General features: G+C 38.6%; 1 protein-coding gene across 6 annotated transcripts in view; it reads left to right on the forward strand.

Annotated features, from left to right (window-relative positions):
* Nucleotides 1-7,701: 7,701 nt before the first annotated feature.
* RGS22 (regulator of G protein signaling 22) overlaps nucleotides 7,702-27,447 on the forward strand; it is a 64,085-nt gene continuing 44,339 nt past the window's right edge. For all 6 annotated transcript variants that reach the window (XM_032708083.1, XM_032708100.1, XM_032708063.1 and 3 more), the window contains exons 1-5: nucleotides 7,702-7,824; nucleotides 8,507-8,535; nucleotides 12,776-12,838; nucleotides 21,525-21,746; nucleotides 25,497-25,582. In XM_032708083.1, coding sequence (XP_032563974.1) covers nucleotides 7,800-7,824; nucleotides 8,507-8,535; nucleotides 12,776-12,838; nucleotides 21,525-21,746; nucleotides 25,497-25,582 — 425 coding nt within the window. In that variant the 5' untranslated portion in view covers nucleotides 7,702-7,799. The remainder of the gene's footprint in view (nucleotides 7,825-8,506; nucleotides 8,536-12,775; nucleotides 12,839-21,524; nucleotides 21,747-25,496; nucleotides 25,583-27,447) is intronic.

Below are 27,447 nucleotides of genomic sequence, written 5' to 3' on the forward strand. Positions count from 1 at the left end.
GGCTGATTAATAATGAAACCAACTTTCAGCTGAAAATATAGATGGCATGGAATTTTTAATGAACTTATAAACACTGTTGAACATTGAAAGTTTTATATAAAATTAGATTTCTGACTTGGAGACTGGAGTTTAAATGTTAAAAGCCCCTCTAATTTTTCCCCTCTGTGCTTTAATACTCATTCTTGAAAGCAGTTCTGCAAGGGTTATTGTCTTGTTTCTTAATTCTGTAGGCACATTTAATCTCTGGCAAAAAGATGTGGAAACTGTGCATGTATTTCAATTGCTGCTTTTCACTCTGGAATCATAGTGAAAAACCAATTTCCATAAACTATTTAAATTTAGACATTGTGCCATGACTAGAACCAGCTGAAATGGTAGAAGGACAGTAAAAGAGGGACAGCTAGTTGGCAAGCAGTAGTTCACTAGATAAGCATAGTAATGCTTGCTAAAAGTTATCATTTGGAGCTGGAAGGTTATTGCTGAATTACTCAGTTATACAGTGGTCTTCCACTTTAGCAAAAATGTTAATTATCATTCTAAAGTGCTGCTGTTGCCCAAATGGAGGACTTCTATCTCACGTTCACTGAGCAGACATTGGAATTCCTAAAGTACTGAACTGGGTGTAATAGATTATTTAGGACCTAAAGAACACATCTCCTGGAAGTCTTTTGTTCTGCCAGGACTCAGGGGCTCAGTACCCAGCCTACCTGTAGACCATTGGGTACAAAATGAATGAATGAATCCATCACATTTTCCTGGTGCACATTTTGATAGATTAGATGCTACAAAAATTTTGGCAATAGCAACTTCTTTGGCTTTTAAACATGAGTTTTGCTTGTGTTGAGAACATTCTCCCCTCTTTGGAAAAGATTTGTCTAAAAGCAGCAATCCCATGAAATACTGCAATTCCAGGTTTAATTTTCCTTTATCGTTTTCCTGTTATCGTATTCTGTTGCGGTGTACAAAAAATATCATTGGGATGCAATAACACTTCAGCCATCCTGTTGGAAGTGTTTCTGTCAAGAAAATGTTTGAGACTCTGTATTCAAATATGCATAATAAGAGGGAGTATGATGGATCCTGTTTTGTGCTCCAAATGGAAATGCTCACTGTTAAATTCCTGTTCTGGACTTTTTCCTTGGTTTAAATAATTGTCATAAAGTAGTCCAGGGAGAATAGCATACAACATAGAATGGATACAATAAAACAAACTAATTCCTGAAATGCTTTGCTCAATTAACTTACTTAAATGTGAAACTATATTAAGGGTTGAACTGTTTTCTCATTGAAAATAGTCTTTGATTTCAAATGCTGTTGATAAAATATTTTCATCACAAGAGGGCAGCAAAGATTTTTCTTACAGAACAGAACTTTAGTTGTTTTTCTTCTTGCTTTAACCCTTGCACACTAACTCAACGTTACAAATGCAAAATGTTTTGAGTGGCTTAAAGCAACAGTGGCCATAATTCCTGCCCCCAGGAGCTGCATACCAAAACCTACGAGAGGAGTGGTATCCTGGGAAGCAATTCGGATGGTATTACTTCTCCAGGGCCTCCTTTACAGGGTGAAGCTGTGCTGGGCGCATAGCCAGGTCCTACAGCAACCAGGCAAAATCATAGAATCACAGATTGACCTAAACAGTGCCTCCAGGCTCAGTTCCTCTCTCAGCCATGGACTTGGATTATCCAACAGCCTCCACATCAGTCTGGGGTTGGCTACAAAACATAACTCTCCCATGAAAGTGTTGCAGTTAAATGTTTGAGAATTGATAGTTTCAGGACTGCACACTCTGGACTTCATTCCCTAAGTATGGAAAATATATTTGATAATAAAATCCAATATGGTTTTATTTAGTATGAATAGTGTACAAATGCTTCCTCTATCATGATTTAGAAATGATCATAGGAAAAATGTTGCATGCATTCTGTTCATACTTAATGTTCTGAACAAGAAAGGGAAAACATTAACTTTTTTGAACTCAAATTGGGAAGAGACTCATTATTCCCATATAACATATTTTAAGCAATATCAGAATGGCAGTGGTTTTGTTTGTTTATTTGTTTTTATTTTTAGTCTGTTAAATGAAGGCTGGGTGAGAATTTGGTAACTTAATGTGTTCTTTATTCTTCACTTGGAAGCTGATGAACATGAAATATTTTTCTTTTTTTCTTCTGTTTTTTTTTCCCCACTGGATCAATTCCCCAACCCGCTTCATTATAGAACTCCAGAGCAGCCATGGCAGTTTAACACAAAAAGGTGGTAACTGGTGGTCAGTAGGATGTTTTGTCACAAACAGCAGTGCTGCTATCCCCAGGGCTGATGCATCAGTAATATCTTATATGGTTAACTTAGTTGGGGAATCCTGGGTTTGGGGACTGTTGTTGACACCTGTCTGATAGCAAGACAGGGAAGACACGCATGCATTTAGTGTTTCTTATTGGGTATATGACACCTACTGCCAGGAGATGATTTGCTAAAGGAGTTTGACACTATTGGTATATGTTATTCCTATCTGCTGAAGCTGCTTCATATGCCTCTTGCGTTGGACCTTTAGTGGACTGGATCACCTGCTAAGCCAAGATCAAGAAACTCACCTGACTTAAACCAAGCTGCAAGTAACCCCATAAAAATAAATTGTCAGAAAGTTACTTGCCCAACTAAAAGTAAGAAGTGGTGGTAAACTTGAAAAGCTTAAATTAGCGCAGCCAAATGTATTACAAACTGTGACTCCAGTTTATCTACATGAAAAATAGATAATAGACAATAACAATTCAAACTTTTGTACACAGTGTAAAATTTTTGGATACATCCCCTGACAGTGAAATCTCTGTGAGAAATAACTGTCACAGGTTCTTCTGATCTGCATCTTATGTTTCAGTGGAAAGATATGCTACATCAACTCTAGTAGGGCTGCAAGCAAAAAGCTCTCTCTGCCTTGATGTAAACTTACACACTCTGCCAATGTTTTTATCTTATATGTGATTTGACAGCTGTGGTTCTAGTAGTTCTTTCCTAATTTTCATACTGTCTTTGCAGACTGACTTTAATACCTCATTTCTAATAATTATTTCTTAATAATTTTATTATTTATATTATTATTTCTAATAAATATTTCATAATCTTACTGAATAGTTTCTGCACTAAGTCTTAATGCTCCTTTCCAAAATCAGAAGAGGCAACATGATATTCTCCTAAAGTTCTAGAAGTTATGCCTTAAGACACTAATACAAATTTATGAAGGAATCAAATGTCTGCAGTTATGAAGTAGGCAGCTGGCAGGTAGGAGGTAGTAAGAGTACAAGTGTGTATCACAAACTGCTACGTGGTCCTTCCAAATTCTGGTTCACTTTCCAAGTATGTCTCTGTATTCCCTTTATGTTAAAAAAAACCCCTTACTTAAGACCAAGACCATGCTAGGCAAATGGAAATCAAACCTTACTTAAAGCCTTTAAATTTGATAAAACACCTCTACACTGTCCTGATAATATAAAATTATTATACGAATCCTTGGGCCATTGGTGGCATGGAAAATCAAAAAGTATTCTCCAGTGGCTATCCAAATAAAGACTTTTGTAGAGGTCAAGCTCTTTGGACTTCCCTCTGAAACTCTCCTCCAGTAGTAAAAGGTTTCTAATGTTGATAGCCCAAAGATGTCACATTTCTTCTTTTACCATTTCTAGAATCATAAAATTCTTTAAGTTGGAAAAGATCTCTAAGATCATCCATTCCAACCCTTAACCTGGCACTGCAAATTCCACCATTAAACCATGTCCCTAAGTGCCACTCTAGACATCCCTTAAATACCTTCAGGGGTAGTGACTCAACTACTTCCCTGTGTAGCCTGTTCCAGTGCTTGACATCGTTTTGGTGAAGATTTTTTTCCTAATGTCCAATCTAGACCTGCTCTGGCACAACTTGATGCTATTTCCTTTTGTCCTATTGCCTGCTACCTGGAAGAACAGCCCCACCCCTACCTTGCTGCAACCTCCTTTCAGGTAGTTGTAGAGAGTGAGCATCCTCTTCTCCAGGCTAAACACCCCCAGCTCCCTCAGCCACTTCTCATCAAACTTGTGCTCCAGACCATTCACCAGCTCTGTCAGCCTTCTCTGGACTCACTCCAGCTCCTCAATATCTTTCCTGTAAAGAAGGGTCCAGAACTGGACACAGGACTCAAGGCACAGCCTCACCAGTGCTGAGTACAGGGGGACAACCACTGCCCTGGTCCTGCTGGCCACATTATTTTTGACACAGGCTGAGATGCCATTGGCCCATCCTATTTTATTTTTAAACGCTTTTTTCTCTTCACCTAGGCTATCTTTGGGAAGGGTTTTTTTCCCCTCCTTTTAGAATTCTTTTGACTGCTTGTATATAACAATTTCCTCAGGTGTTTGCATTAACTTTTTCTGACAGCCACAGCATTGCATTAAACTGTGCCAGTAGACTAGAACTATCAGATTCAACACAGGCTGTACCATCACAAGAGGCAGCCTCTGGTATTTTGCCAATGGAATAATTTAAGGCATTTCAGGTCCAGCTGTATGACAATAAATTTGTACTTCCCTCTCAGTGTCTGACTCCCATTTTTGCACTTCTGCAGTCAATATTTAAATAGGTTTCCTAGCACCTGTTTTCAGTTTATGAGATCATTGCTTTCAAATGCAAAACTAAAATCTATGTTGTAATCATCCAAAAAAAGAAACAGTAGTTACATTTAACTAAAGTTGGATTTCTGTAAAGGTATTTAGGTATTAAAGATACCACATGAAGAAATGCCCACTTATGTTTGAGATTGGGCACTTCTATTGAAAACCAATAGCTGTCTTTGAGAATCTCTCCAGAGGTGTATCTGCATTTTTGTTAGTAGTATTTGCTTCCTTTTGAATTAGTAATTAATTATGAGAAAGTTCATGATTTCATTGTGACCACTGCCGGGAATCAAACACTGTTTCACACCTAAAAACACAAGTGTGCATTTGGATTTAATAAAGCAATTCATTTTATGTCTTATCTTTATTTGCACAAGTCCTAAGGAGACTTGCTCACCCAGGAAGCTGGTGCAGCTTATCTGTGTGGGTCTTTGAGTGCAAAAAGTTGTCTCAGCAGTTTTGATCTGTTTAGCCTGGGTGATATTTTGAAACACTCTCCCTGATAAATGACCGAAAGTATGAATTTCAGAAAATTACAGAGGAAACAACAGATTAAAATCTTGACTGAAAGTTCACCTCTCCAAATGGCTCTTCAGTAATGAGCAGGGGAGGAAGATGCCAGCAGGTATGAAGTGGACGAATTTATGTTTCCTTTCACTTGTCTTCCTGTGTAGATCTCTTCCTGTGCAGGCCTTCTTCTAGATTACCATTTTCTAAAAAAATCTAACAATGTAAGACATACTTTTACTATTTTGCCTTTCTTTGTCTAGTATTTTACTGGTATCATCTTTTTTAGAACTTATTCTCCTTCCTACCTAGCCATTCATTTTTTTCTACAAGATCAGATGTGTTTTGGGATAGATCATGGCTTTGACTATATTTATGAAACATTCTGTGAGCCTGCACTTCTGCTAAGATAAATAATAACAAAAATTAAAAGAAGAGCATGGAAAAAGAAAAATGTGAAAAATGAGGAAAATGAGCCTAATCTTTATATCTCAGCCTCTCCAGCTGGTGAACTTTCAACTGGCAATATAAAATCAGGACTGAAATGCATATACACAAAGTATTTCACCTAAGTGTGTTGTTAAGTAAGATTATGAGAAAGCGATGACGACTGCTGACAGCTTCTCCATGAGAGAGTACAGTGTGTATTTCCTGATGAGCTTAATCCAAAATGCCGTCTTTGAAGCACATGACAAAAAGCATAAAGACCTAAGAGTTTTATATTGAAATATAGTAGTTGACAGAAGGAGAGAAAAAGGACCATTTTATTTTATTTTATTTTATTTTATTTTATTTTATTTTATTTATTTTTTAATTGAATCCTTTCCAGACTTCAGTTGTATCTAAGCTGACTTGTAACTCCCATTTCTAATTAAAAAAAAAAAAGCATATTCAGTCATGTTTCCATTGTTTTTTCTTCAAAAAATACAAGCAACTAGGGAAGTTTAGGAGAAAGTTATACACCAAAGGCTATGTTTATGTCTACATCAGAAAGAAAAAGGGGCTGGGGAAAATGAGTGAAATCAACATTAGCCTAAACTTAAAATCATATTAAGTAGTTTGGTTATGAGATAATCCAACCAGATGATACAATGGAGTACAATTCTTCTACCTGTTGCAAAGGTTTAACTTTACCTTTTATGGGCTATCTTGCAAAGCATATTTCTCTTACATATACATTAGGTATACCTATCTGAAATATTTCATAGTGACAATAGAACATGTCCTGATATATAGCACTAGGAAAGTGTGTGTTTAAATGTATGCCATTAAGCATTAAATTACTGTTTGTCATGTCTTATTCAATAGAATCCCCATACAAAGAAATTAAAAATAGTTAATACTTCATCAGAGTAATAATATTTAAATTGTCCATAGCTCATTTGTTTGAATTTTTATATTTTATTCTTTGCTTCTCTTGTATATGCTCTTCACATATATACAAAACTTTTGGCTGAAATGTGTATCTTGACTAAGACATTATTCAGCTAATCTCTCAGGTCTTTGGAAATACTTTTCTCCCCTTATATGAAAAAAAAACCAAACCCAAACCACCCTAAAAAGCTGGGGTGGTTTGAGTGTAATAACAATATTACATGAAGACAATTAGAAGTATCGTTCTGACATTTAGCAATTAGAGCAGTGACTGTGGTATTTGGGCAGGCATCCCCAGGAGTGGGAAGACACATCTGGAGTAGAGGGTGCAAAATATCATTTGTTTCTAGGAGATGAAGCCATTTTCCCTGCCTCAATTATATTTGATTTGCTGCTTGTTCACTTTGAACAGCCATCAATTCCTGGACGTTAAGTTGCAGTCCCTGAGCACGCGCAGTTTTTACTTAATCATGAATTCCACCAAAGTCATGTATGAATTAAAATAGAACTTTTTTTCACAGCTGAGGTGTATGGCTGGAGATACTGTACTATTCCATGAAAGGGGGCACAAATGACAGATTTCGCTGGGAATGGGAGAGTCTTGGTGCATTTTGGGCACTTCCTGAGCACAGCAGATGGATTAGGCTTCTCAAAGGAGCCCTTCACTTAACTTGCGTAGGTGACATCTTGTACAACTGATCCCAGCGGGATTTTTGCTAAGCTACTAAAAGCAGTGCTGGTCTGGAAATAAGCAGCGGTGGAGAACCTTTGAAAGAACTTTCATGCCAAAAAACCCTGAAGGATTTATGCAGTTCTAGTATCAGATACTCGCTAGGTAGGATGTTTATCAGGTCCCAGCTGTGGAACACCTAAAGCCCACTGAAATCCTCAAACAGGAGCCTGAATTCCTTCTTTGCACACAGCTTTCGCTGACCATTCCAGAAATGTGCCTTTTTCTTATATCCTGGAGTTACCCCCTCGAACCAAGGAAGAAACTAACATTCTCGGAGAGTTTAATTTCATTTCTGGCTACAAGTGTCCTCAGATTCATTCCTGGTTCTCAGGCACCTCCTCTGGAACGATCACCCCCCGGGGCGCTCGGCTGCGGCCGAGGCGGTGTCGCCTGAGGCGGTGTCGCCCGCAGCGCCATGGCAACCCCGCCGCGCTGCCCGCGGCGGCCGCAGGCCCGGCCAGGCCCGGCGGTTCCGCAGCTGCTCCTGCTGCTCTGCCCTCCGGCCTTTCACCTCCGCGGCCGAGGTCGGCAGCTCCAGGATGCACTCGAAGAGGCTCACCACAGGTACGTCGCGATTCCCACGCAGGGTATGGGCTGGATCCGTGTCAGACGAGGGGTCTGGCCCCACGGTGACGGCCCCAGGCACAGAGAGGTGACAGGGGTACAGACAGAGACAGAGGTGGTGACACGAGAAGAGCGGGATTTTGAACTGCCAGGTTTAAACTTGCCCATCAGAATTTGTTGCTCTGCAGAGAGAACTCTGCTGCCTTCAAACAGCATCACAAAAGATAGGATATTCTCCTAGAATGAGTGAGAATTGGTTATCTGGGAACATTCACAATTGTATCTTCTTAATTTTATCAGATATTTCTTAATATTTGCTGTTCAAAGCTCCAAGAGTCTCATACAAATCTGTATTTTCATTAAAACTGCCTAGCGTCTAGTAATCAATTTTGCAGAGGAAAGCTGACAAGAAGTTAACTGACATGTATGAGAAATAACATAGTTAAATAATACTTGAATTATATTTAAATCATTCTTGTGGTAGTTAACCTTTTTATGCATGGGTCAACATTACTGCATGTTTTTAGTTTATTTTATTTCCTCCGGCTAAGTAATTTTATTTCAGAATATCCAGGAAAGGGTGTCATGCCTCAATACTTTTTGTTTCTGTATTGTAATCCTAGTTGAACCAGCTTGACTGTATTGCTTGGATAACATACGATATTTCATTTACGTTTTTCAGAACCTCCATGTATAACAGAAGACGTGTTTGTAAGTATGCTTTATAAGGCTTGATCATTATTTTTGTTGTGCAGCTATAGAGCAAAAAAAGCAACAAAACCATTTGGGAAACTGCTGTCTCTTTTCTCATTTCTTTGCTTTGTAAGTATGGAGTACTGAGTAATTTCTTACAATTTTCTCAGACAAAATAATACTTAATTTTAAAATAATTAGGAAAAAGAATAACAAGAGACTACGGAGAATAAAGATGGAAATAGAAAAGAAAGACAATTAGGATGAAGGAAGGAAACAATCAAATGGAAGGTTCAGCATGATGGGTTTAACAGTCTCCTTACTTTGCATTTTCTGGTCTTTGCTCATAGCTCATTTTAGGAGTTCCCTGATGTTTGTCGTCTTGTTTGAAAGGTATATATAAATCTGTAAATCTGTAAATATATATATGTAAATATACGTAAATCTTAAAGGTAGAGGAGCAGGCTCTCCCCATATGCCAAAAGACAAGCCAGTGGTGAGGAAGGACAAGAGAACTTTGGCTGGAACTCAGTGAGAAGAAGGGATAGGCAGCTCAGGAGTATCACAAGGATGTTGTGAGGTCATGCAGGGAGAAAATTAGAAAGGTCAAAGCCCAGATAGAACTTAATGTGGCCACTGCTGTAAAATACAACAAAAAGTGTATTTTTTGTATATTTGTATATACAACAATATTTTTTCTATTTTTGTATATACAACAAAAAGGAGAATCTCCATCCTTTGCTGGATGTGGGAGGAAACATAGTGACAAAGGATGAGGAAAAACCTGAGGTACTTAATACCTTCTTTGCCTCAGTCTTTATCAACAAGACCAGTAATTGTCAAGGTGCCCATGAGCTGGAAGACAGAGACAGGGAGCAGAATGGAGCCCCTATAATCCAGGAGGGAATGGCCAGTGACCTGCTGTACCACTTAGACCTGCACAAGTCCATGGGGCCAGATGGAATTCACCCAGGGGTACTGACGGACGTGGTGAAGGTGTTCACTGAGACACTTTCAGTCATTTACCAGCAGTCCTGGTCAGCTGGGAAGTCCTAGGTGACAAAGTTAGAAAATGTGAAGCTCCTCTATAAGAATGGTTGGAAAGAGGATCCTGGGAACTACAGGCCTGTCAGCCTGACATTGGGGCTGCAGAGCATCATGGAGCAGATCATCTTGAGTGCCATAACGCGGCATGTGCAGTACAACCAGGGGATCAGCCTAGCCAGTATGGGTTTAGGAAAAACATGTCCTGCTTGACAAATCTGATCACACTTGGCAGGGTGACTCATTTCGTGGATGAGGGAAAGGCTATGGATGTTGTCTACTTGGACTTCAGTAGCGCCTTTGACACCATCTCCCACAGCATTCTTTTGGAGAAACTGGCTTCCCATGATGTGGACAGGTGCACTGTTGGATGGGTAAAAACACTGGCTGGATGTCCAGGCCCAGGGAGTGGTGGTGAATGGGGTGAGTTAAATCCAGTTAGCAGCTGGACATTACTGGGGTTCCCCAGGGCTCAGTACTGAGGCCAGTCCTGTTTAATGTCTTTATTGACAGCCTAGATGAGTGGATCAAGTGCACCCTCAGCAAGTTTGCAGATGCAGTTATTTTTCTCCCAAGTAACAAGCAATAGGAAAAAGTGGAAATGGCCTGAAGCTGTGCCAGGGGAGGTTTAGGTTGAATATTAGGAAAATTTTGCCACCAAAAGTTTTGTCAAGCATTGGAACAGGCTGCCCAGAGAAGTGGTTGAGTCACTATCTCTGGAAATATTTAAAAGACATGTGGATGTTGCACTTGGAGACATGATTTAGGGGTAGGCTTGGTAGTGCCAGGTTAATGGTTGTATTTGATGATCTTAGAGGTCTTTTACAATTAAACAATTCTATGATTCTATGATTCTATACATAAAGTATATCTGGCATATATAAATATGTACGAGAGCATCTCCTAACTGCATATTTAGATTGCATTAAACCTGGATTCTGCAGGCTCCTTAATATGACTAGATATGTCTGACTCCAGGTGAACTTCACACACAGGCATGAAGCTGTTAGAGTTCTATTTAGTATAGGGTTTTATATTAACTTTCAGCTTTTGAGATTTAAAGATGTCATGTTTTATATATTTGTCAAGGGTGGAGAGATATTTATCATTTTAGTGGGTGCTGCAACATGAAATGCAAATCTTGCAATATAGTGCTGCTTTTATCCACATTCAACTTCCCCTTTGATGTCTAATAATAGTTCTGTGTTTCTATACTTTTTCATAATGGCAGTAATAGAGAAAGGTATCAAATGCTATAGATAGAAGTAATTAGGTTTGTTTCCAGAAAATACCTAAGAAATGATTGTATACCATGCCAAAATGATTTTAAAATTCCTTTCAATGTTAAAATAGTGATAGAAATGAGGCTCAAGATATTCCTATTCATACAAAAATTGCATGAAACAGTTTTGGACCAATCTTTAGCCCACCTTAACCTCCAGTTGCAATTTTTCATGAAAGGCAGCTTTTTATAGTCATAATTTAGACTGTGCAGCAGGAAAGATGAAACAAAATGCTTCCTTACACAAAAATCTAAGCTATAGTATTGTACATGCAACTCCAAAACCTATAATGTACAAATATGAAAGTGCAACTGTGATTTCAAGTGAAAATAAGACTGTCTACAAAAAACCCTCCAAAAACCAGAGGAAAGTATGTTGTGTATAGATGCAGTAAGATCAGTGAGTAGTAGAGCTTGCATTAATAAGATCATAAACATTTTATTGATTAATCAACCACTGTGTTTACATTTCTTGCTGTTATATGGAACTACAGAGAATTATATCCTTGGGAAATTAAAAACACATGTTACCTGCATAGTTGTAAATAAATCCTCCTGTTTAATCAGTGCCCAAACATCTCTAGGTGCATGGTACTGCAATTGCATTGGGCCACAGGCCTGTGGTCCAAATAAAGCACGACCTCTGTAATGCAGAAAGCCTTGCTTTCAGCATTGTCAGTGTTTTCTAGGGAAGAGCATGAGCTAACTTGCCTGTCCTGTATCAGTCACAAGAGCAACCACAAGTACTAAGGAATAAATGTTGGCAGACTAGGGCCAGGCAAAAACCATCAGGTCTGGTTCTGACTTCTTGTGCAGCAAACAAGAGCCTTCCTGAGTTCATATTAAAGTATGTTAACTCAGATTTCTTCCTTACCTGAGCCTGAGCTGTCTCTGTTTATACCAATGGGGTTTAGATCAAGATACTGCCTGCCTACACTTGATACCATGTACACTGTGCATAACCTCTCTTTAGTGCTATTCCTCACTAGTGCTATGAACATAAGAAAGAGAAAAAAGAGTTGTGTCACAAGACCTTTGCTGATATTGGCAAATACATCAGATTTAGGTGCATTTTCTTTGCCTTGCAAGGCAGAAATAAGAATATTCTAGAAACTATAAAAAAATTTAGGTGTCTTCATTATACTGAAGACACATATCTGAAGACCAATGGAATAATGTTCTACTTTTACTCTCTATTGAATTGAAATGAGGATGGTGGTGGTATTGAGTACAGTAGAAGTAAGATTTGGATCCATAATTTTGGGTTTGTCAACAGCAAAAAAATTAAATTTCTATTCAAAATTTTTTGAGTCTTGTTAGCAGGATTTAAAATGCAGGGGTCAGAAAGGATACAAAAACATCTGCAGATGCAGTCTTCACTTCTGATGAGATCAACAGGAAGCCTCCCAGTTCTATCAGATTCAAAGTATGGCATACATGGCTTGCTTGTTAAGCCAAAATATAGGTCAGAGAACTCCCTTTTATTCCCCAAACATCCCCAAGTAGCAGTGCGAGAGCAGAAGGTGGCCCTGGTGGCCTTGGGTGAATTCCCCTTTTTTCCAAGTGAAAGAGAGAAAGGTACAATGTAGGGAATTTCTAGACTGTTAGCTTATGCACATTTTTTCAAAAATAAACATCCAGATTTTCAGCATTTAGAAGCTGTTGGGTTTATGAAGGCTTTATCTGTAAATTTATTGACATAGGATTTACCTTTGTTTGTGTTTTTTAAATTGCTAAGGATCTCAGAAGTGTGCAATGGTTGCAAATAACAGTGATGCAATGATTATATTCTCAAAAGTGGGAAAATAATATTTTGCAAAAGTTTCCATGTCATATCTCATGAAAAAAAACATTGTTTGAGGGAATAGTGCATTCAAACCATGTTAGCACAGATTACTACAAGCCTTGCTTTGTGGTTTTGTCTCTCTCTAGGAAGAATGCTTAGCCACAGATGATATGCTTGTGGACTACTTTAATGAATTTTTGAGTCTTCCGGTAAGTATCTTACAGAAATCCCTTGCAAAATTCAAGAAACACCATACTAAAACTAAGAGTAACTTAATCCATCTTAGAAAATTTTACATTTTGCTGCTTGCTAGTTAAATGACTTTTACAATATGTCTGTGTTTCAATGGTAGCAACTCTTACTGCTCAATGTTATCAGTATCAGGAAAAGTAGCACAGTATCTGGACTTCTGAGGACAGATTTTATTTTGCTAAGCTAAAGAATCACAGAATCACTGAATGGGTAAGGCTAGAAGGGACCACGGTGGGTTCTGGTCTAACCTCCCTGCTCAAGCAGTCATCCTAGAGCACATGGCACAGGATTGCATCCAGACAGTTCTTGAATATCTCCAGTGAGGGAGACTCCACAACCTCTCTGGGCAACCTGTTCAGTGTGCAGTCACCTGCACAGGCAAGTTGTTCTTCCTCATGTTCAGGTGGAACTTCCTGTGTATCAGTTTCTGCCTCTTGCCTCTTGTCCTATTGCTCAGCACCACCCAAAAGAGCCTGGCTCCATCGTCTTGACACCATCCCTTCAGATACTTACGGACATTGATAAGGGCCCTTCTCATTTGTCTGTTCTTGAGGCTGAATGGGCCCAGTTCCCTCAACCTTTCCACATAACAGAGATGTTCCAGTCTCTTAATCGTCTTTGTCACCCTGTGCCTGACCTCCTTCAGGAGCTCCATGTCTCTCTTGTACTGAGGAGCCCTCGAGCTGCTGGCAATGCTCCTCCTAATGTACATCAGACCTTCTTGGCCACAGGGACACACTGTTGGCTCATGAACTGCTTTTGTCCACCAGGACCCCCACGCTATTTATGTATTTAAATTTATGTTATTAATTGTTTATTTAGATCACAGTGCACTAAAATAATAAGAATAGGAAATGAAAAAGACACATAAATACTTACTCTAAAAGTATAAGGAGTCCAATTCTATTCGAGTATCACATCATGATGACATAACAAATGTTTGTCCTTTTACAGTCTTGTGGCAATGCACTCAGTGATTAATATACATTTAAGCTCAAAACCAACTCTGTTTCTATTCACGGCTTTGAAGGCCTCAAAGTTGTCACTTCCCTCCTTTTCCTCTCCCATCTGCAGCTAGAAGTGTGCAGGCTTACACTCTATTCTGTGTGCTGATCCAGTTACAGTTAGACTACCATATCCAGTGCCCTATTTTTAACTAGTTGCCCTATATTTTGCTCCTTTTCCCCATCAACTACACTACCTCCCCACATTGTCATGAGAGTCAAATATATGGTCCTGCTCCTTCAATATGGCAACATCATCCAACTTCATCTTTGTAGTGTTGGCCTTGACTATCCCCATTCTCTTCATCCCCACACCTTACACCCATACTCCCTTGCCAAGTGGCACAGGTTTTCCACAGTGTCACTCGTGGCTCCCACCCAATGTACCACAGAGCTGTCCCACAGCCTGTCCCCCTCCTAAGGCACTGCAGTCCAACAGGCTACACTACAAGAACATATACCCATTCCTGCAACTTGCTTGGTAGGAACCACCACCAGTGTTAGGAAGGGGCAGAATGTTTCTTGATGCTCCTTGGACCTCATACTCTGGTGCAGCCATTAATGAAATAAATTCAGTTATGATTCATAACTGAATGATTTGGCTTACCAAACTGAACTAGACATAGCTGTGCTCTCTAAGCCACATCACAGATTTGTGTAAATGTACACATATAATGGAAATTGCACAACTAAAGGTGATAGAATGGGCTCCCCATGCCAATTTTTAAGCTTAAAATAGAATCTGAAGATATTCAGATGTGTGGGTTTTGTGCATAGCACCAATACTGACTTCTCTCAGGAGCTCAACCTTTACATACTTTCACCACACTGCAAGATTCCTAAGAATAATTTTTTTCAAAGCTGGAGAGACACAGATGGAAGAAAGTGTGTGGTGAGAGGGGCTGGAACTTTTTCTTTCTCCAACATCCTCCACCTCCCCCCTACAGCTGCTTTATGATATCTGACTAATCCAAGCCTAACTACTTAGCTTTTAAACCCAGGCCTCCTTCCGTGTGCCAGATTGTTCTTAGCGCAGGAATACCATCCTTTATGCCTTTGCTGCTTATTTGGAAACTATGCTTCAAGTTTTCCCCAAATCTCAGAGGACGGAGTGGGTAAGAAGTTCAGCTTGCTTGGTCTCTTGGTATCCTTGGACATGAACAGATTTCAGGACATCTGTTAGAGGCCAAAATTCTCCTTGGCCTCAGAGGGCTCCTCAGCCCACAGTCCTGGCCCAGCTCAGCAGCTCTAAACCGCAGCAATTGTCCAGGCACTCCTGATGGCTCTGAAGCCCACAGAAAAGAGTTCACAGTCACTCCTGGGTAAACACTATTTTACGCTGGTAATCTTGGTAGCTTCTAAGATGACACATGGTCTCTCTTACACATGTTTACATATCTTCGTGAAAACAGATGCTCTATTATCTATTTTTAACTGTAATGTTCTCATAATTGGTTTTATTTTCTCTTTGATCTTTTCCTAAGTATTTACCCTCTTCAGGATTAAGTTCTCTTAATGCCTTGAGTTCTGTGGTTTGAATACCTTACATTCCCAGTTTTCCTCTCCTTCTCAGAAGGTTTCTACTAAAACACTGCATTGAAATTTCCATTGCTTTATTCTTGTTGTGCTTATATGCTGTTGCCTGGGAACAGTATTACCCAGGTGTGCTAGTAGTTAGGCAACAAGTTAAACTGAAAATATTGTGTGACTTGATACAAGAAAGCAGGGGTAGCATATGCTTATTTTAAGAGGCTGCCTCTGCATTGATTTATGAGGCACCATTAGCATACGGAAAACTGTATCACTGGGGACTTGCTATAGCAGCAGCAGATTTTTCATGGTTTTTTTTGCTTTGATTTACAGTGTATCCTTTAAGTGATCCACTTGTTATAATGATATTTAATACAATCTGACATGAATATCTAAGTACTCCAAAGATCTGCATACTGTAATGAAGGATAGTTTGTACAGAAATATTTCTGAAAGATGTAATACAAATAACCTCGAGAGGGCAGTTATTGCCAGTAATACAGTGATTTCACAGTAGCAGAAACCAATTACATGACACACAAACGAGTTACACCTTCCTTAGTAACTAATGTAAAATGAAAGATTTAAGAGAAACATTGGCCTTGATACATTTCCATTACTGGTGGTCAGGCAGCCCTAGAATTTGAATCTTTGATCCACGTATTAAAAACATCCAAGAATATGTTTAGTCAGGAATGAAAATTCAGAAGTCAGAAATTGCCATCCAAGCTCAGCATTGAAAGCAAGCGTAGTAATGTCAGCTTGTTTCTCCTGTACTCTACAGGCTGCCTGCTGCTTGTTCCACCCCAAGTCCATGCTGGGGTCTTACCCCTCATTTTCCAGTTAGCAGTGATCCTAAGGGAGGCATGCTGCTCCTCTTTGAAACCTCAAGTTGTTGCACTAGAGACAAAATACCTAACTGAGCCTCAGTTGAAGCACATCCAGGAGATGATGCTTTGGTTGCAAGTCCCTGGCTGTTGGTTTCCCTAGCAGCAGTAATCTGCCAAGTGACCACAATATTATCAACCTCAGATTTGAAGACTACTTCTTTTGGTAGTTGTTCTCACTATAAAAGCTCTCCACCAAGTAGTCTGGGATCCAGAATTTGCTGCAGGTGATGATTCTGAAAACAATTAAAGTCCAAGTAACAAAGCTTGGGCTTGTCTTTCCGAAGACAGAATGGTCCTGAAAACCTAGTGCTGTCAAGAATAAAACCAGACCTGACTTATGAGTAGCAGATGACAGAAAGGACAGAAAGCAAAAAAGCAATCCACTCTGCTGCACAGTTCAGGCCCTTCACTGTTTCGAAGTTGACTTTGAATAATTCCATGCATCAAATCATCAGATCAAGGCATCAGTGCATGCTCATTAGTTTTATCTTCTCCAGGTGTGTGGAGGGAGGCTGCAGATGCCTCCCTGAAAAAGGCTTTGTCTTAAGTAAGGCCCTACATGCATGTTATGTTGAAACTTACCCAGGACTAAAACTTCTTCATGTCTTTGACATTCAAGGAAGCAAATGAAGCATTCCTGACTTAATTTCTTACTGATAGTATGTTTACTGGAAATATTCTTCTCTTCTCTCTGAATTAGATTGTGATACGTGATTGTGATTTTTGTCTTGCTCATCAGCAGAAGGGAAAGGCTGAAGTTGCTAAAGTCAATGGGAGATTTGCATTGACCGTGTGTAGTGTGAATTTTCCAGACACTTCACATTGCTGCTCAAATTCTGGTCTGGACTCTCACTGACATTTCTTTATGATACAGACATACCCATCTTAAGGAAGTTTGGCAAAGTTCCTGGGTGAGATCTCTATTCATTCCCACCCGTAACCTAAGAAGCAGCCAAGCTGTGGTCATTCTGTTTCTCTTGGGATCAAACTATGTTATTTGGGTCTGAAATGGGGTGAGCATATTTACACACTAGTTAATGGTATCTGAAGTTAAGTATATCTGAAAACTGTTAAGACAGAGAACAGTGAGATTTATGTGTCTGATATCCTGGCAACATGGTGATGGATGCTGTTTTGGTTTCTGTTATGGGAGGGCCGAGAGAAATTTGTCTTGCCTTCAGTTAAGTGTATAACTTCAGGTTTCAGAGTTATGTATTCTGTTTATTATTCAGCTGAAACTATATTAAATGTGTGTTTGACAGCTAAGAAATTTCTTTGCTGTCAAAAAAGTGCATACAATTGTTTATTTATTTAATAGTGTTGCTGTACCACAGTCTGAAAACAGCTTTTTTTTATTTGCTTGGAGATTTTTTCCGATGTTGAGTTTACTACACTGAGTTACACTGGTCATACTGGGTTCAAGAGGAGAATTGTCTGTGAGTAAAACAGTTTGCAAAGTCTGTAGACTTCTTATTTGTTGGCATTTTCAAGTCCTTGATCCTATTTATTGTGCTAAATTGATAATGTAGGAATCCCAAACTTCAAGGCTCCTGCCAAACCTAAAATATTTTTTCTTAACATCTTGAGGTATAATTTGGCTCTGGAGTTTTCCCCTTTATCTTCAAAGCATCAAAAATTGGCCCAAATTAGAGAGAATGATACACTTAGTCTTTTGTTAGTGTATTTTACTTGTCCTTAAAAAGCCAAAGCACTTGGAGTAAGAAAGACATTTCTTAGTATATTAGATTGGAATGGATGCTTTTTTTCCCCTTTCCTTTTTAGTACAGGCTCTCATCCACTCCATCTTCACTGAAGAGATTCCTCATTATTGCAATGACCTAGAATATTGGTGGTGCCATAAACCTTTCTTATTATTGTCCCATGAAACATTGTAGGATTTTACAGCACTTGGCTTCTGTGGGAAAGGTTTAAAGTTTGCTACAGAAAATTGAACAGTTTTTTATTGGATTTTTTTTTTTGTGGCTTGTAATGTGTGGGAATGGTTAGATTGTGTGTTTTGCTCCAAAGTTCTTTGCATACTGAAGGGAAAATTGATTGTCTGATCCTCTCTCCTGCACTGCAACTCGTAAAATATTTCCTACGAGAAATCAGGTTTGGGGTTTTTTTTTGCATGTTCTCATTTGATTTTTTGTCATAACATTATCACTTGTTTTTGTGGTGGTGATGAGTAAAAAAGGTCAGGAATTACCTCTTCTTTTATTATGCTTATAAAAACATTCTGATTTATCATTCTAGTTTTCTTAAGTAAGCAAGTGAAATTTGCTTTTCCAGAAAGGTTTTATCTATTCCGAAATGCTTTTATATGCTAGTTTGAGAGACAGAGGTGCTCTATTGGGTAGAATTTGGAATTTGCACAGAATCATAGATCACTCAGTCTGGAGGGGGCTTTGAGGAAGTCTGTAGTCTGGTTTCTTGCTCAAAGCAGGGTCAGTGCTTTAGTATTGAGACCAGGTTGCTTGGCACTTACTTCAGTCGGTCTTGAAAACTTCCAACAACAGATTCTATAATCTCTCTGGACAACCTGTTCCAGTGCTAATCATGCCACAACTACCTTTTTTTCTTATAATCCAGTTCAGACTTCTGCTGTTTTCTACGAATGGTTTCTTGTCCTCCTACCGTGCACCTGCATAAAAATCCTGGCTCCATCTTTCAGTAATCTCCTTAAAAGTACTGTAAGGCTGCTTCTAGGTCTTCCCAGAGCTGTCTCTTCTTCAGGCTAAACAGCCTTTCCTCACAGGGCAAGTGCTCCAGCCTCTGACCATCTCAGTGGTCTTCTGCCGCACTTGAGTATGTGAGCATCCTCCTTGTACTGGGGACCCAAAACTGGATGCAATATTCCAGATGCAGCCTTATAGTGTCAAATTTACTGCCTGCTCTCTGACTGATACAAGATGTATGCATGCCTTTTGATGCCCCTGGGGATGTGTAACTACATCTTAGTCCAATACCCGAAAGTCTGGATTTAGAACCACCTTTTTTAGTCAAGTATGTAGTGTATGAATTCTTAACCTTCCTATCCCTTCAGTGCATGTTCTTCTGCTCCATTAATATATTTGTCTTATAAATGGTTGGTAGTAAGACTCCCAAAATAGCAATACACTTTAGATTTTAAAAATTGTCACTAACATCTGTTTCGCTACATTAAAGTTGCTGTAGTTTTCTGTTCCACTAAATAGAATATGTATTGAAAAAACCTAGATCTAGAGTAAGTTACAAAGGGTTAAATAAAAGTAGATGCATGCAATAAACTGATATTGTATTTGCTTCGGTTTTAGTTTGAACAGCATGGAACTAAAATAATCTGGTCATGTCTAATCACTTAGCCCTATATTATAAAATTTACCTTTTGTTTGATTTTTTCTGTGAGCAAGAGCATTTCGAATCCTAAGAGACTGAACTACCATGTTTCTTAGTGCACTTTCTTCTGTTTCTTTTTTAAAAAACATGAGAAAACAAATAGGGAAGAATACATTTGGAGGCTATTAAGGTTGCACAGTTAGTCACTTAAAAGTTGGTAGCAGACCAAATTAGGTTTGAAAGTAAACAAAACATACACGTAGCAAACTGGGAGGAGGTCTGAATGTAGAGAAATCTTCTACACATAGAAGGCTTTTTAAAATGCTGTTCAATACATCTGGAGAAAAAAACAGATGCAGAGTGCGCTGGAGAAAACTAGTGCCAAAAGAGGCACAAGGTGTCAGAGAACAAAAATCAATGTGTGATTTCTGCTGAAGTTAGGTAACTGAACAGACCTGTGCGAGTCAATGCACGGCTCTGAGCAGGGACGATCTGATGTCATAGACACTAATCATACACTTAAAGCTCTCACTTGCTTTGTGCTTTGCCAGGCTGAGCCTCCACAGTGAGACATTATGGGACAAGTAGGGAATGTTAAAACCACATGTTGCAGCCACATGGTTCTGGGCATTGCTCTACAAGACGTTGATCAACAAGGGAGCTTCAACCAGAAGCAACAAAATAGCTGATGCTAGCATAATTACTTTGGGTTTATACAGGTGTGAAGAAGAATAAAATTGGTCTGTAATATATTTCTATATTATATGTAACATGTATTCAGCATATGGAGTATGTCTATGAATTATGTCTATGTGTGCATATATGTGCTATATGAAAAAATTCAAGGAAATGAAAAATACAGTGTTTGAAAAAATAAAATAATCTTATTAAGTGCAGAGGAATGACAACTGTACAAACACCAGGTGGGATCCTGTCTGGAGCGAAGCCAAGATTAATTTTGGCTCTAGATGTAGATGTGGCCAATAGTTTCTTGAGTCCTTAAACACAACATGCCTTCTCGTCTTCCAACTGAGTGTGGAGATGCCTATATGCTCTGATTGTATATAATCTCATATTCAGAACTGTCTTGGGTATCCTCTATTACTTCTGAAAAATCCATCTGTATTTTCCCTCTTCAAGTAAGTGTACTTGAAAGATAGTTTTTTAGGGAAATACCTAATACCAGATCTTGAAAGATGAAAGACGGCTTTGATTTAGTGTGTACATATGCAGTGGGTTTTCGGAGTTGACAAAAGTCAGAATTGCATAGCTGAAGTTGAATATGGGTCTGTCTCCCATATTATGCAGTATCTGACTGAACTAGTGAGATGTATAATAAAATTTACTGCAGGCCATGGGTTTTGGTAGTTGTTTGACCTACAAGTAACAACATGGTGAAAAGCCTTTCCTACATACGAAACTCTTCAGATTTATCCTCCTCAAATGCATCTCAGATTTAAAAGATCAGCTTCATTGCTAATATTTTCAGGCTTTGATTGTTGGTGATAACAAATGCGAGAATAACACTGGAAATCTGATCCTGTAGGTAAGTTGTTCCCTGCAGAAAAGTTACTAAAGTCACTGTGAATTACATATCATAGACATTCTTGTACTGGATCTATTATTTGCATGTGAAAAAGAATTGCCTGTGATCTAGAATGATTTAAATTCTTTACAATTAAGCGTAACTGAGAGAAAAAGTAGAAATGCTTTGGAAAGCTGCATAGCAAAAAGACTGAAGAGCAAATATACAGAAAAAATACTATTCTAGGCCCCAAGAGAAAGAAGCCTCATAATACCAGCTTGTATTCTGTAGGATGCCTCTATATTATAAAAAGTAACTTTCTTAAATGAGAATTCCCTTATTACAATGCCATAAACTTTCCAAATTTCTTTTGTAGACTTTTGCCCAGCCAGTGAAGTTTAACTCAGATGTTGGGGTTTTTGAAGTAGTTAATTATGCCCCACGATGCCTGGAAAGCCAGCTGAAAAAAAATCTACATGATCAGAAACCTCCAAATCCCATTTATGATGTTCTAAGGAAAGCAAAGAATGACGGGCAGCTCTCCAAAATGCACAGTGCTTCTCCAGCCTTCAATATGGATCCAAATTACAACACTATGGTAAGCATCTTATAGCCCTTGAGTTTATATTTAGATCTTACTGTAGAGATACTGGCAGTAATTATTGTTGTGTTTGGCTTGGTAGCTTGGGAAAAAATGTTAATTTATGTTAGGAAAACATAATGATGGGCCAAATTATGCCCTGTAATGCACGTGTCTAGCAGACAAGTAAATGGAATTACAGATGTACATCCTGTAGCACAGAATTTTGAAGATTCTGTAGGGCAGGATTCAGCTGTGTGGTCTGAATACTTTTTAATATTAAAAGAAAAAATATTATGACAACAGTTACTTTACTAGTGATCCCTGGAATGTGCAAATTGACTGAAACTAATGCAGCTCAGTCTCTCCTTATTAATTAATTTCCTTGTGTGGCTATGAGCTCATCTGTGGTCTGGCAATACATAAGTCTCTCTTCCATTTATTCCCAAAGGATTTACATAGTTAACATCAATTGAAATGGCCAGAAAAAATAATTGTTGGCAACAAGAAAGCTAAATTAATGGAAAGATGGATTGGATTTTAGAAAAAAAATCTTGTTTCATACTTGCTTAGACAGTATCAATTTTGGTATTTTTACCTGCCTACTTTCAGGGTGTCTCTTCGGCACCAAATTAGGCAAGTTAAAATCAGGAGTTGAAGCACCTGAGAGAACACAAGTCGGTATAATTAGGTGTTGGAGTTTACCTTTAAACAGTAGCTTTGGAGGAGATAAAATATTTCACTAGGATACTTGGTTTATTCCTTTCTTGCTTACCTCGCATGGATGTAACTGACATGACATCATTTCACTCAAGGCCAGTCCAAGATCTTGCTACATTTTTAGCAGTGGCTGCTCTAAATTATATCATAGCTGGAAAGCTGAGAGAAGAGCAGGGAGTTGTAACAAACTACTGCTTTGCCCAGCATAAGCTTAATGATTTTCAGAAAAGAAACAGTGTTGAGAGAGGTCAAAAGGCAATGTTGTTTAACAAAATGATACTAATGTGATTTGCAATTGTTTACATTGAAACTGGACAAATGCTACAAAAGGACAAGGCTCACAGACATCCCTACCATGTGAAATAGTTTTTTCACAAATGCTTTGCTTGGGAGCACAAAGGCAGAAGAGCTGTTCTCAATTTCTTATTTGCTCTCAGCGTTAAACTGAGGAAATGCTGTGAGCTTGTGCAAGTGTTGCTAACATTGCCTCTTGGATAACCTCACATCATTGCCACTGGGCATGGCCTTTCTTGACAAATTCAAAGCCATTTCACTATTACTTTCATCTTTCATGTGGTTTGGAGCAACAGGGCTTCTGCATTGTTTAAGAATCTCTTTCTTCCTCTGGGCTATTTTCCATAAATGGGGAAGCATTATGGCCTTCTGAGGAGCAGTATGCCTCAGTACCCTTTCTTCTCCATTGGTGGGAAAGGGTATTTGTTCTTATTTTTGGCTCCTCCTTTACTGGATGGGTAACGAAGATGCCTCATCCAGTTGAACTTGGCATCTAAAGTCTGAACTGGAGCAGAATGGCCTGTGAAACATCGTGCCCAAAATGGTTACTGCAAATACATAAGGTAAGAGAAGATAGCTTCATTCATTGTATTACAGTGACTGATCCAGAAGAAGCCACCTCAGACCAACTACATCAAGTAGTTCAGTCCCAATCCAATAGGATTTGATCTTTCAGGCGTCTGGTGATGCTGTCTGGTTTGCTTTGGCTGCCTTCTTCACACTGACTAAAAAGATGGCAGTTGCTTTGAATGTTACATTGCTTACAAAAGGTCACCTTGAGTGGCCATCACTAGCAGGTTACTTATGAAAAGGAGCTATGATTGGAAAGTCCTAGTAGGCCTTTCAGGGTACAGCCTGAATTTAAGCACATCTTGCCTAAGAAATACATGCAGTCGTATTTTGCTCTGTATTTTACTTCCCTCTCAGACAGTTACAAATTTACAGATAAGCAAAAGTTCTCTGCACGTGTGCTTGCACATTTGCAAATCATTGATATGGAAGTAAGTATCTTCTCATCGGTAGTGAAAATCAGCTTTGTGTAAAATGCATTGAGAAAAAAAAGCTGTGGAGTTGGGTAGAATTGATCACAACTATGGAGAGAAACTGGCTGGCATCCCACATATCTTGCTTCAGAGAAACCCCAGTTCAGCAAAGCACTTAAGTATGTGTTTAACTTTAATCAAGGGAAGTTAAACACATGCTTAAACTTAAACACGTGCTAAAAGCTTTGCTGGATTGGGTCCTAGCAAGGCCTAAGGCTGACTGGGTAAGAAAGCTAACTAAGGTAACAAACCCCATCAGACTAAATGTAGCATCTTTCTCTGGGGATAGGGAAAGAGCAGAGATTCTTTCCTTCTGATATTACATATAATTTTGTGTACCAGCCATTTACAGACGTATGTTATGAATCATTCAGATAAAAAACTAGGCTGTAAGTCAGTAAATACATAAATATTAAATGCCAAAATAAAGAAACTATCTTCTGTATTTCAAAAAAGCTTGTCAATTGCCAAAAAGAAGCATACACTGTGTGGTTGGGAGTAATTAGTCTCCATCTCCACAAATTACATTGTATGAGCCACTGCCAACATAAGCTTTCCATATTTTGAAATATTTTCTTCTCTCTAAATGAAACCACCCACTTTCTGAGTAATTCAGATTTTTTTAATCCCCTACAGATATATATGAGGCAGAAATAACCCTTGCCCCTAATGGAATATTAGCTCATAGAAAGAAAATTTAAGCTGTGATCTACATGAACTGATTACTTGATATAGCAAGTAGCATCCATCCTTGCCCACACTTCACCTGTTTTTATAGGATGATTACTGCATTCTTCAAAATCATTAATCTCACCTTCACTAAAATGAAAAATAAACCTCAGATAAATAAAACAGGTCATTGCCTAAGAGTGGAAAAAGTATGCTATTAAAAAAAAATGAAGTGTGCTGTGTGTTATTTCTAAGGGGAACCGATATGGAACACTGTGGCCTATAGTCAGAGATCTTTCTCCCTGTGTAAGTTCCTACAAATACATTTTTGGTTAACTGTCTCTGTGTAGCTTGCTGCTCAACACTCCCTTTCACTCCCCAAACCACTCTTTGGAGGCACCTTCCTTTCTGCTTTTATGAGGCACTGAGGCTCAGGCTGCCTGAGCAGAAATCTGTGGTGGCTCCAGGTCCTAAGACACTTAGGTTTCCACTATGAGAATTGCTGTGTGCGGTGCAGTTTTGCAATGATCAAACATAAAAATGCGAGAGGCGGTAACTGATTGGATTTCTATTTGTTTGATTTTGTTTTTAATATCCACAGCTCTGTCATTCTGGGAATATAACTTAAATTAAGGGTTTCTTACTCTTCAAATTCTAGAGGAAAAATGCAATAGTTAGTTATAAAATGTGATGAAGTCAGAAAAATTAGCAATTTCCTATTGTGGAAAATTTATGTACATTTAATTTGCATTTGGAATTGTACAGTAAAAGCACAATTCTTCAGAAATTATTTCTGAAGAAGAAACACTCATGATTTGTTACAGAAGTTGTACTCTAATAGGTGAAATCAGATTTAGACCTTTCTAGCTTTTAATAGGAAAGTAAATTAGCTCAATTGTCCCAGCATGAAGATGATGTTCACTGTATATTTATCTTACCGAGACAATGCTTCTGTAGAAGGGGGATGGAGAGAAGCAGTTACATGGCAAACAAAACAAGAAAATCAGGAGTACTGCAAATTTTGGCATTTCTTTTTTAATAGTGTCTTGATCGAGAACAAGCAATTCAGTGGATTAAGAAAGAAAGGCTTCCAGCATTTCTAGGAAGTGACTGTTACTTTGAATACAGGTATTGCAATCTTTTATGCTCTCTTTCAGTTTTAAATTTGTACATTATCCTCTTCTGTTTAATTAATCTTGATAGTACTCTTAAAAAGTTTTTGCCCTCCTCTCATCCTGTTTATTTTAGCATTTTAGTGATCTGGATAAAATAAATTCAGTGACTTTTTTCACTCGTCATTCTGTGATTTTCCTTGACCATGAATTACATCCTATACTTCACCATTATGAAGAGAGTAAGAAGGGGACTTACTGATTTCTAAATTGCTGTTCCTCAGAGATATCATGGTAGCAATGCATCTTTTTTTAATCACTATGTAAGCCATATAAATAGGAGTTATGAATCCATGAAATCCATTTGGAAAAAGCACTGAGTCCTTTTCATTTCCATTATTAGTTTTGTGTCTTTGGGCCCACTGTCAGAGTTCCTTTAGCAAAGTTCTCTGTGGGATGCCATGGCATAGCTGGATGATTTACTATTATAAACTTGCTATATTTTTCCAGATGTCCTTTCAGCAGATGTTCAGGAGGTTTCCTGTGCTTTTTGGGAGGATCTAGCTCTGTATCCCTTAAGGTTGAGTCTAGATGTTGCTAACTGTAGTGTGTTTCAGGGGCCCAAAAGGAGAGGCAGGCTGGCAGTATGGTTTACAAAACTCATGTTTGCTGATTGTAATGACAGGGTACTTACTGGGGAATAGACTTCTACAGCAAAAATTTCAAAATGTTTTTTATTTTCTATAACCTGATGACTGCAATTAAGTTCAAGGGGAAAAGTGTGCAAAGAACAAGGAAGACATGAGAAAGTTCCATTTTACCTTTAGCAGCAGCTGCTTTGTACACATCTCGGCCTCATGAAACACTAACTTTTGTCTTCTGCTATAGGAAGCTATTTATTTAATCAAGCAGAGTTGCCCAAGAGAATTACATAAAACTAACTTAAAACATGTACCTAATTTCAGTTGCCATCAGTGGTTCGAACGCTTTCCTGAAACAGAATCAGGATAAATTTAGATGCTAAAAGGGAAACTTGCATTTAAAGATGAAGACACTCCAACCATAGAATTAAATCCTATTTTATCTCAGGTAGTGGGCACAAATGCAACTGGGTATTCACTTGGTTGTAGGCTCAAGCACAGGCTTCATCTTTCTGTAGTTATGTACTTCTTTCTAACTTAATTAAGTTCTGCCCCAGTTCTTGAGCTCAGAGCATCCTCACTATCATCGTGTGATTCTAAGGTTGACTTTCCTGAACATCACCAGGTTCACACTAACATGAGGTAGCACTGGAGTGCTGTTCAGTACTGTGAAATCCTCATACGGCAGCCAGATGAACATGAGAGTGCCAGCTTCTTGGTATTGTCTGAAAGTTCAATTAGTATGATCAATGCTGTGGCATTACTGCTGGAAGAATATTTGTATCAGGAACTGGAGATGTAGGGTCTGATGGTAATACAGGGCTTCTGCAATCTGGGAGAGTAGTTTTATTTTAGTGAATAGAATGTTCAAAGGCTTCTTGTCAGGGCTTGAGTCTGCATAGATACATGAAAAATCATCCTAACTGAAGTCAGTTTTACTGGTAAAGCTTGATAATGCAAACCTGGCCACTATCTGTAAAGCTGGTGAACTATACATTGGCAGTACTGGTATTTACATATGTAACAGCAGGTGAAGGCTGAAATAATAAGGAGTTGGACTCAATGAGTCCCTTCCAGATAAGGATATTCTATAATTCTGTTACTCTAGGAAAAAAGCAGATATGAAGATCTCTGTAAAAATTCTATTTTTAGATGGATCATGGTTTTTTATTACCTATTCTATGGAAAAATCAACTGTTTCTCTGATTAAGAGCTAAAATTAACTATTACCTCATCTCAA

The sequence above is a fragment of the Chiroxiphia lanceolata genome, chromosome 1 (genome assembly GCF_009829145.1).
Source record: "Chiroxiphia lanceolata isolate bChiLan1 chromosome 1, bChiLan1.pri, whole genome shotgun sequence".
Lineage (NCBI taxonomy): Eukaryota > Metazoa > Chordata > Aves > Passeriformes > Pipridae > Chiroxiphia > Chiroxiphia lanceolata.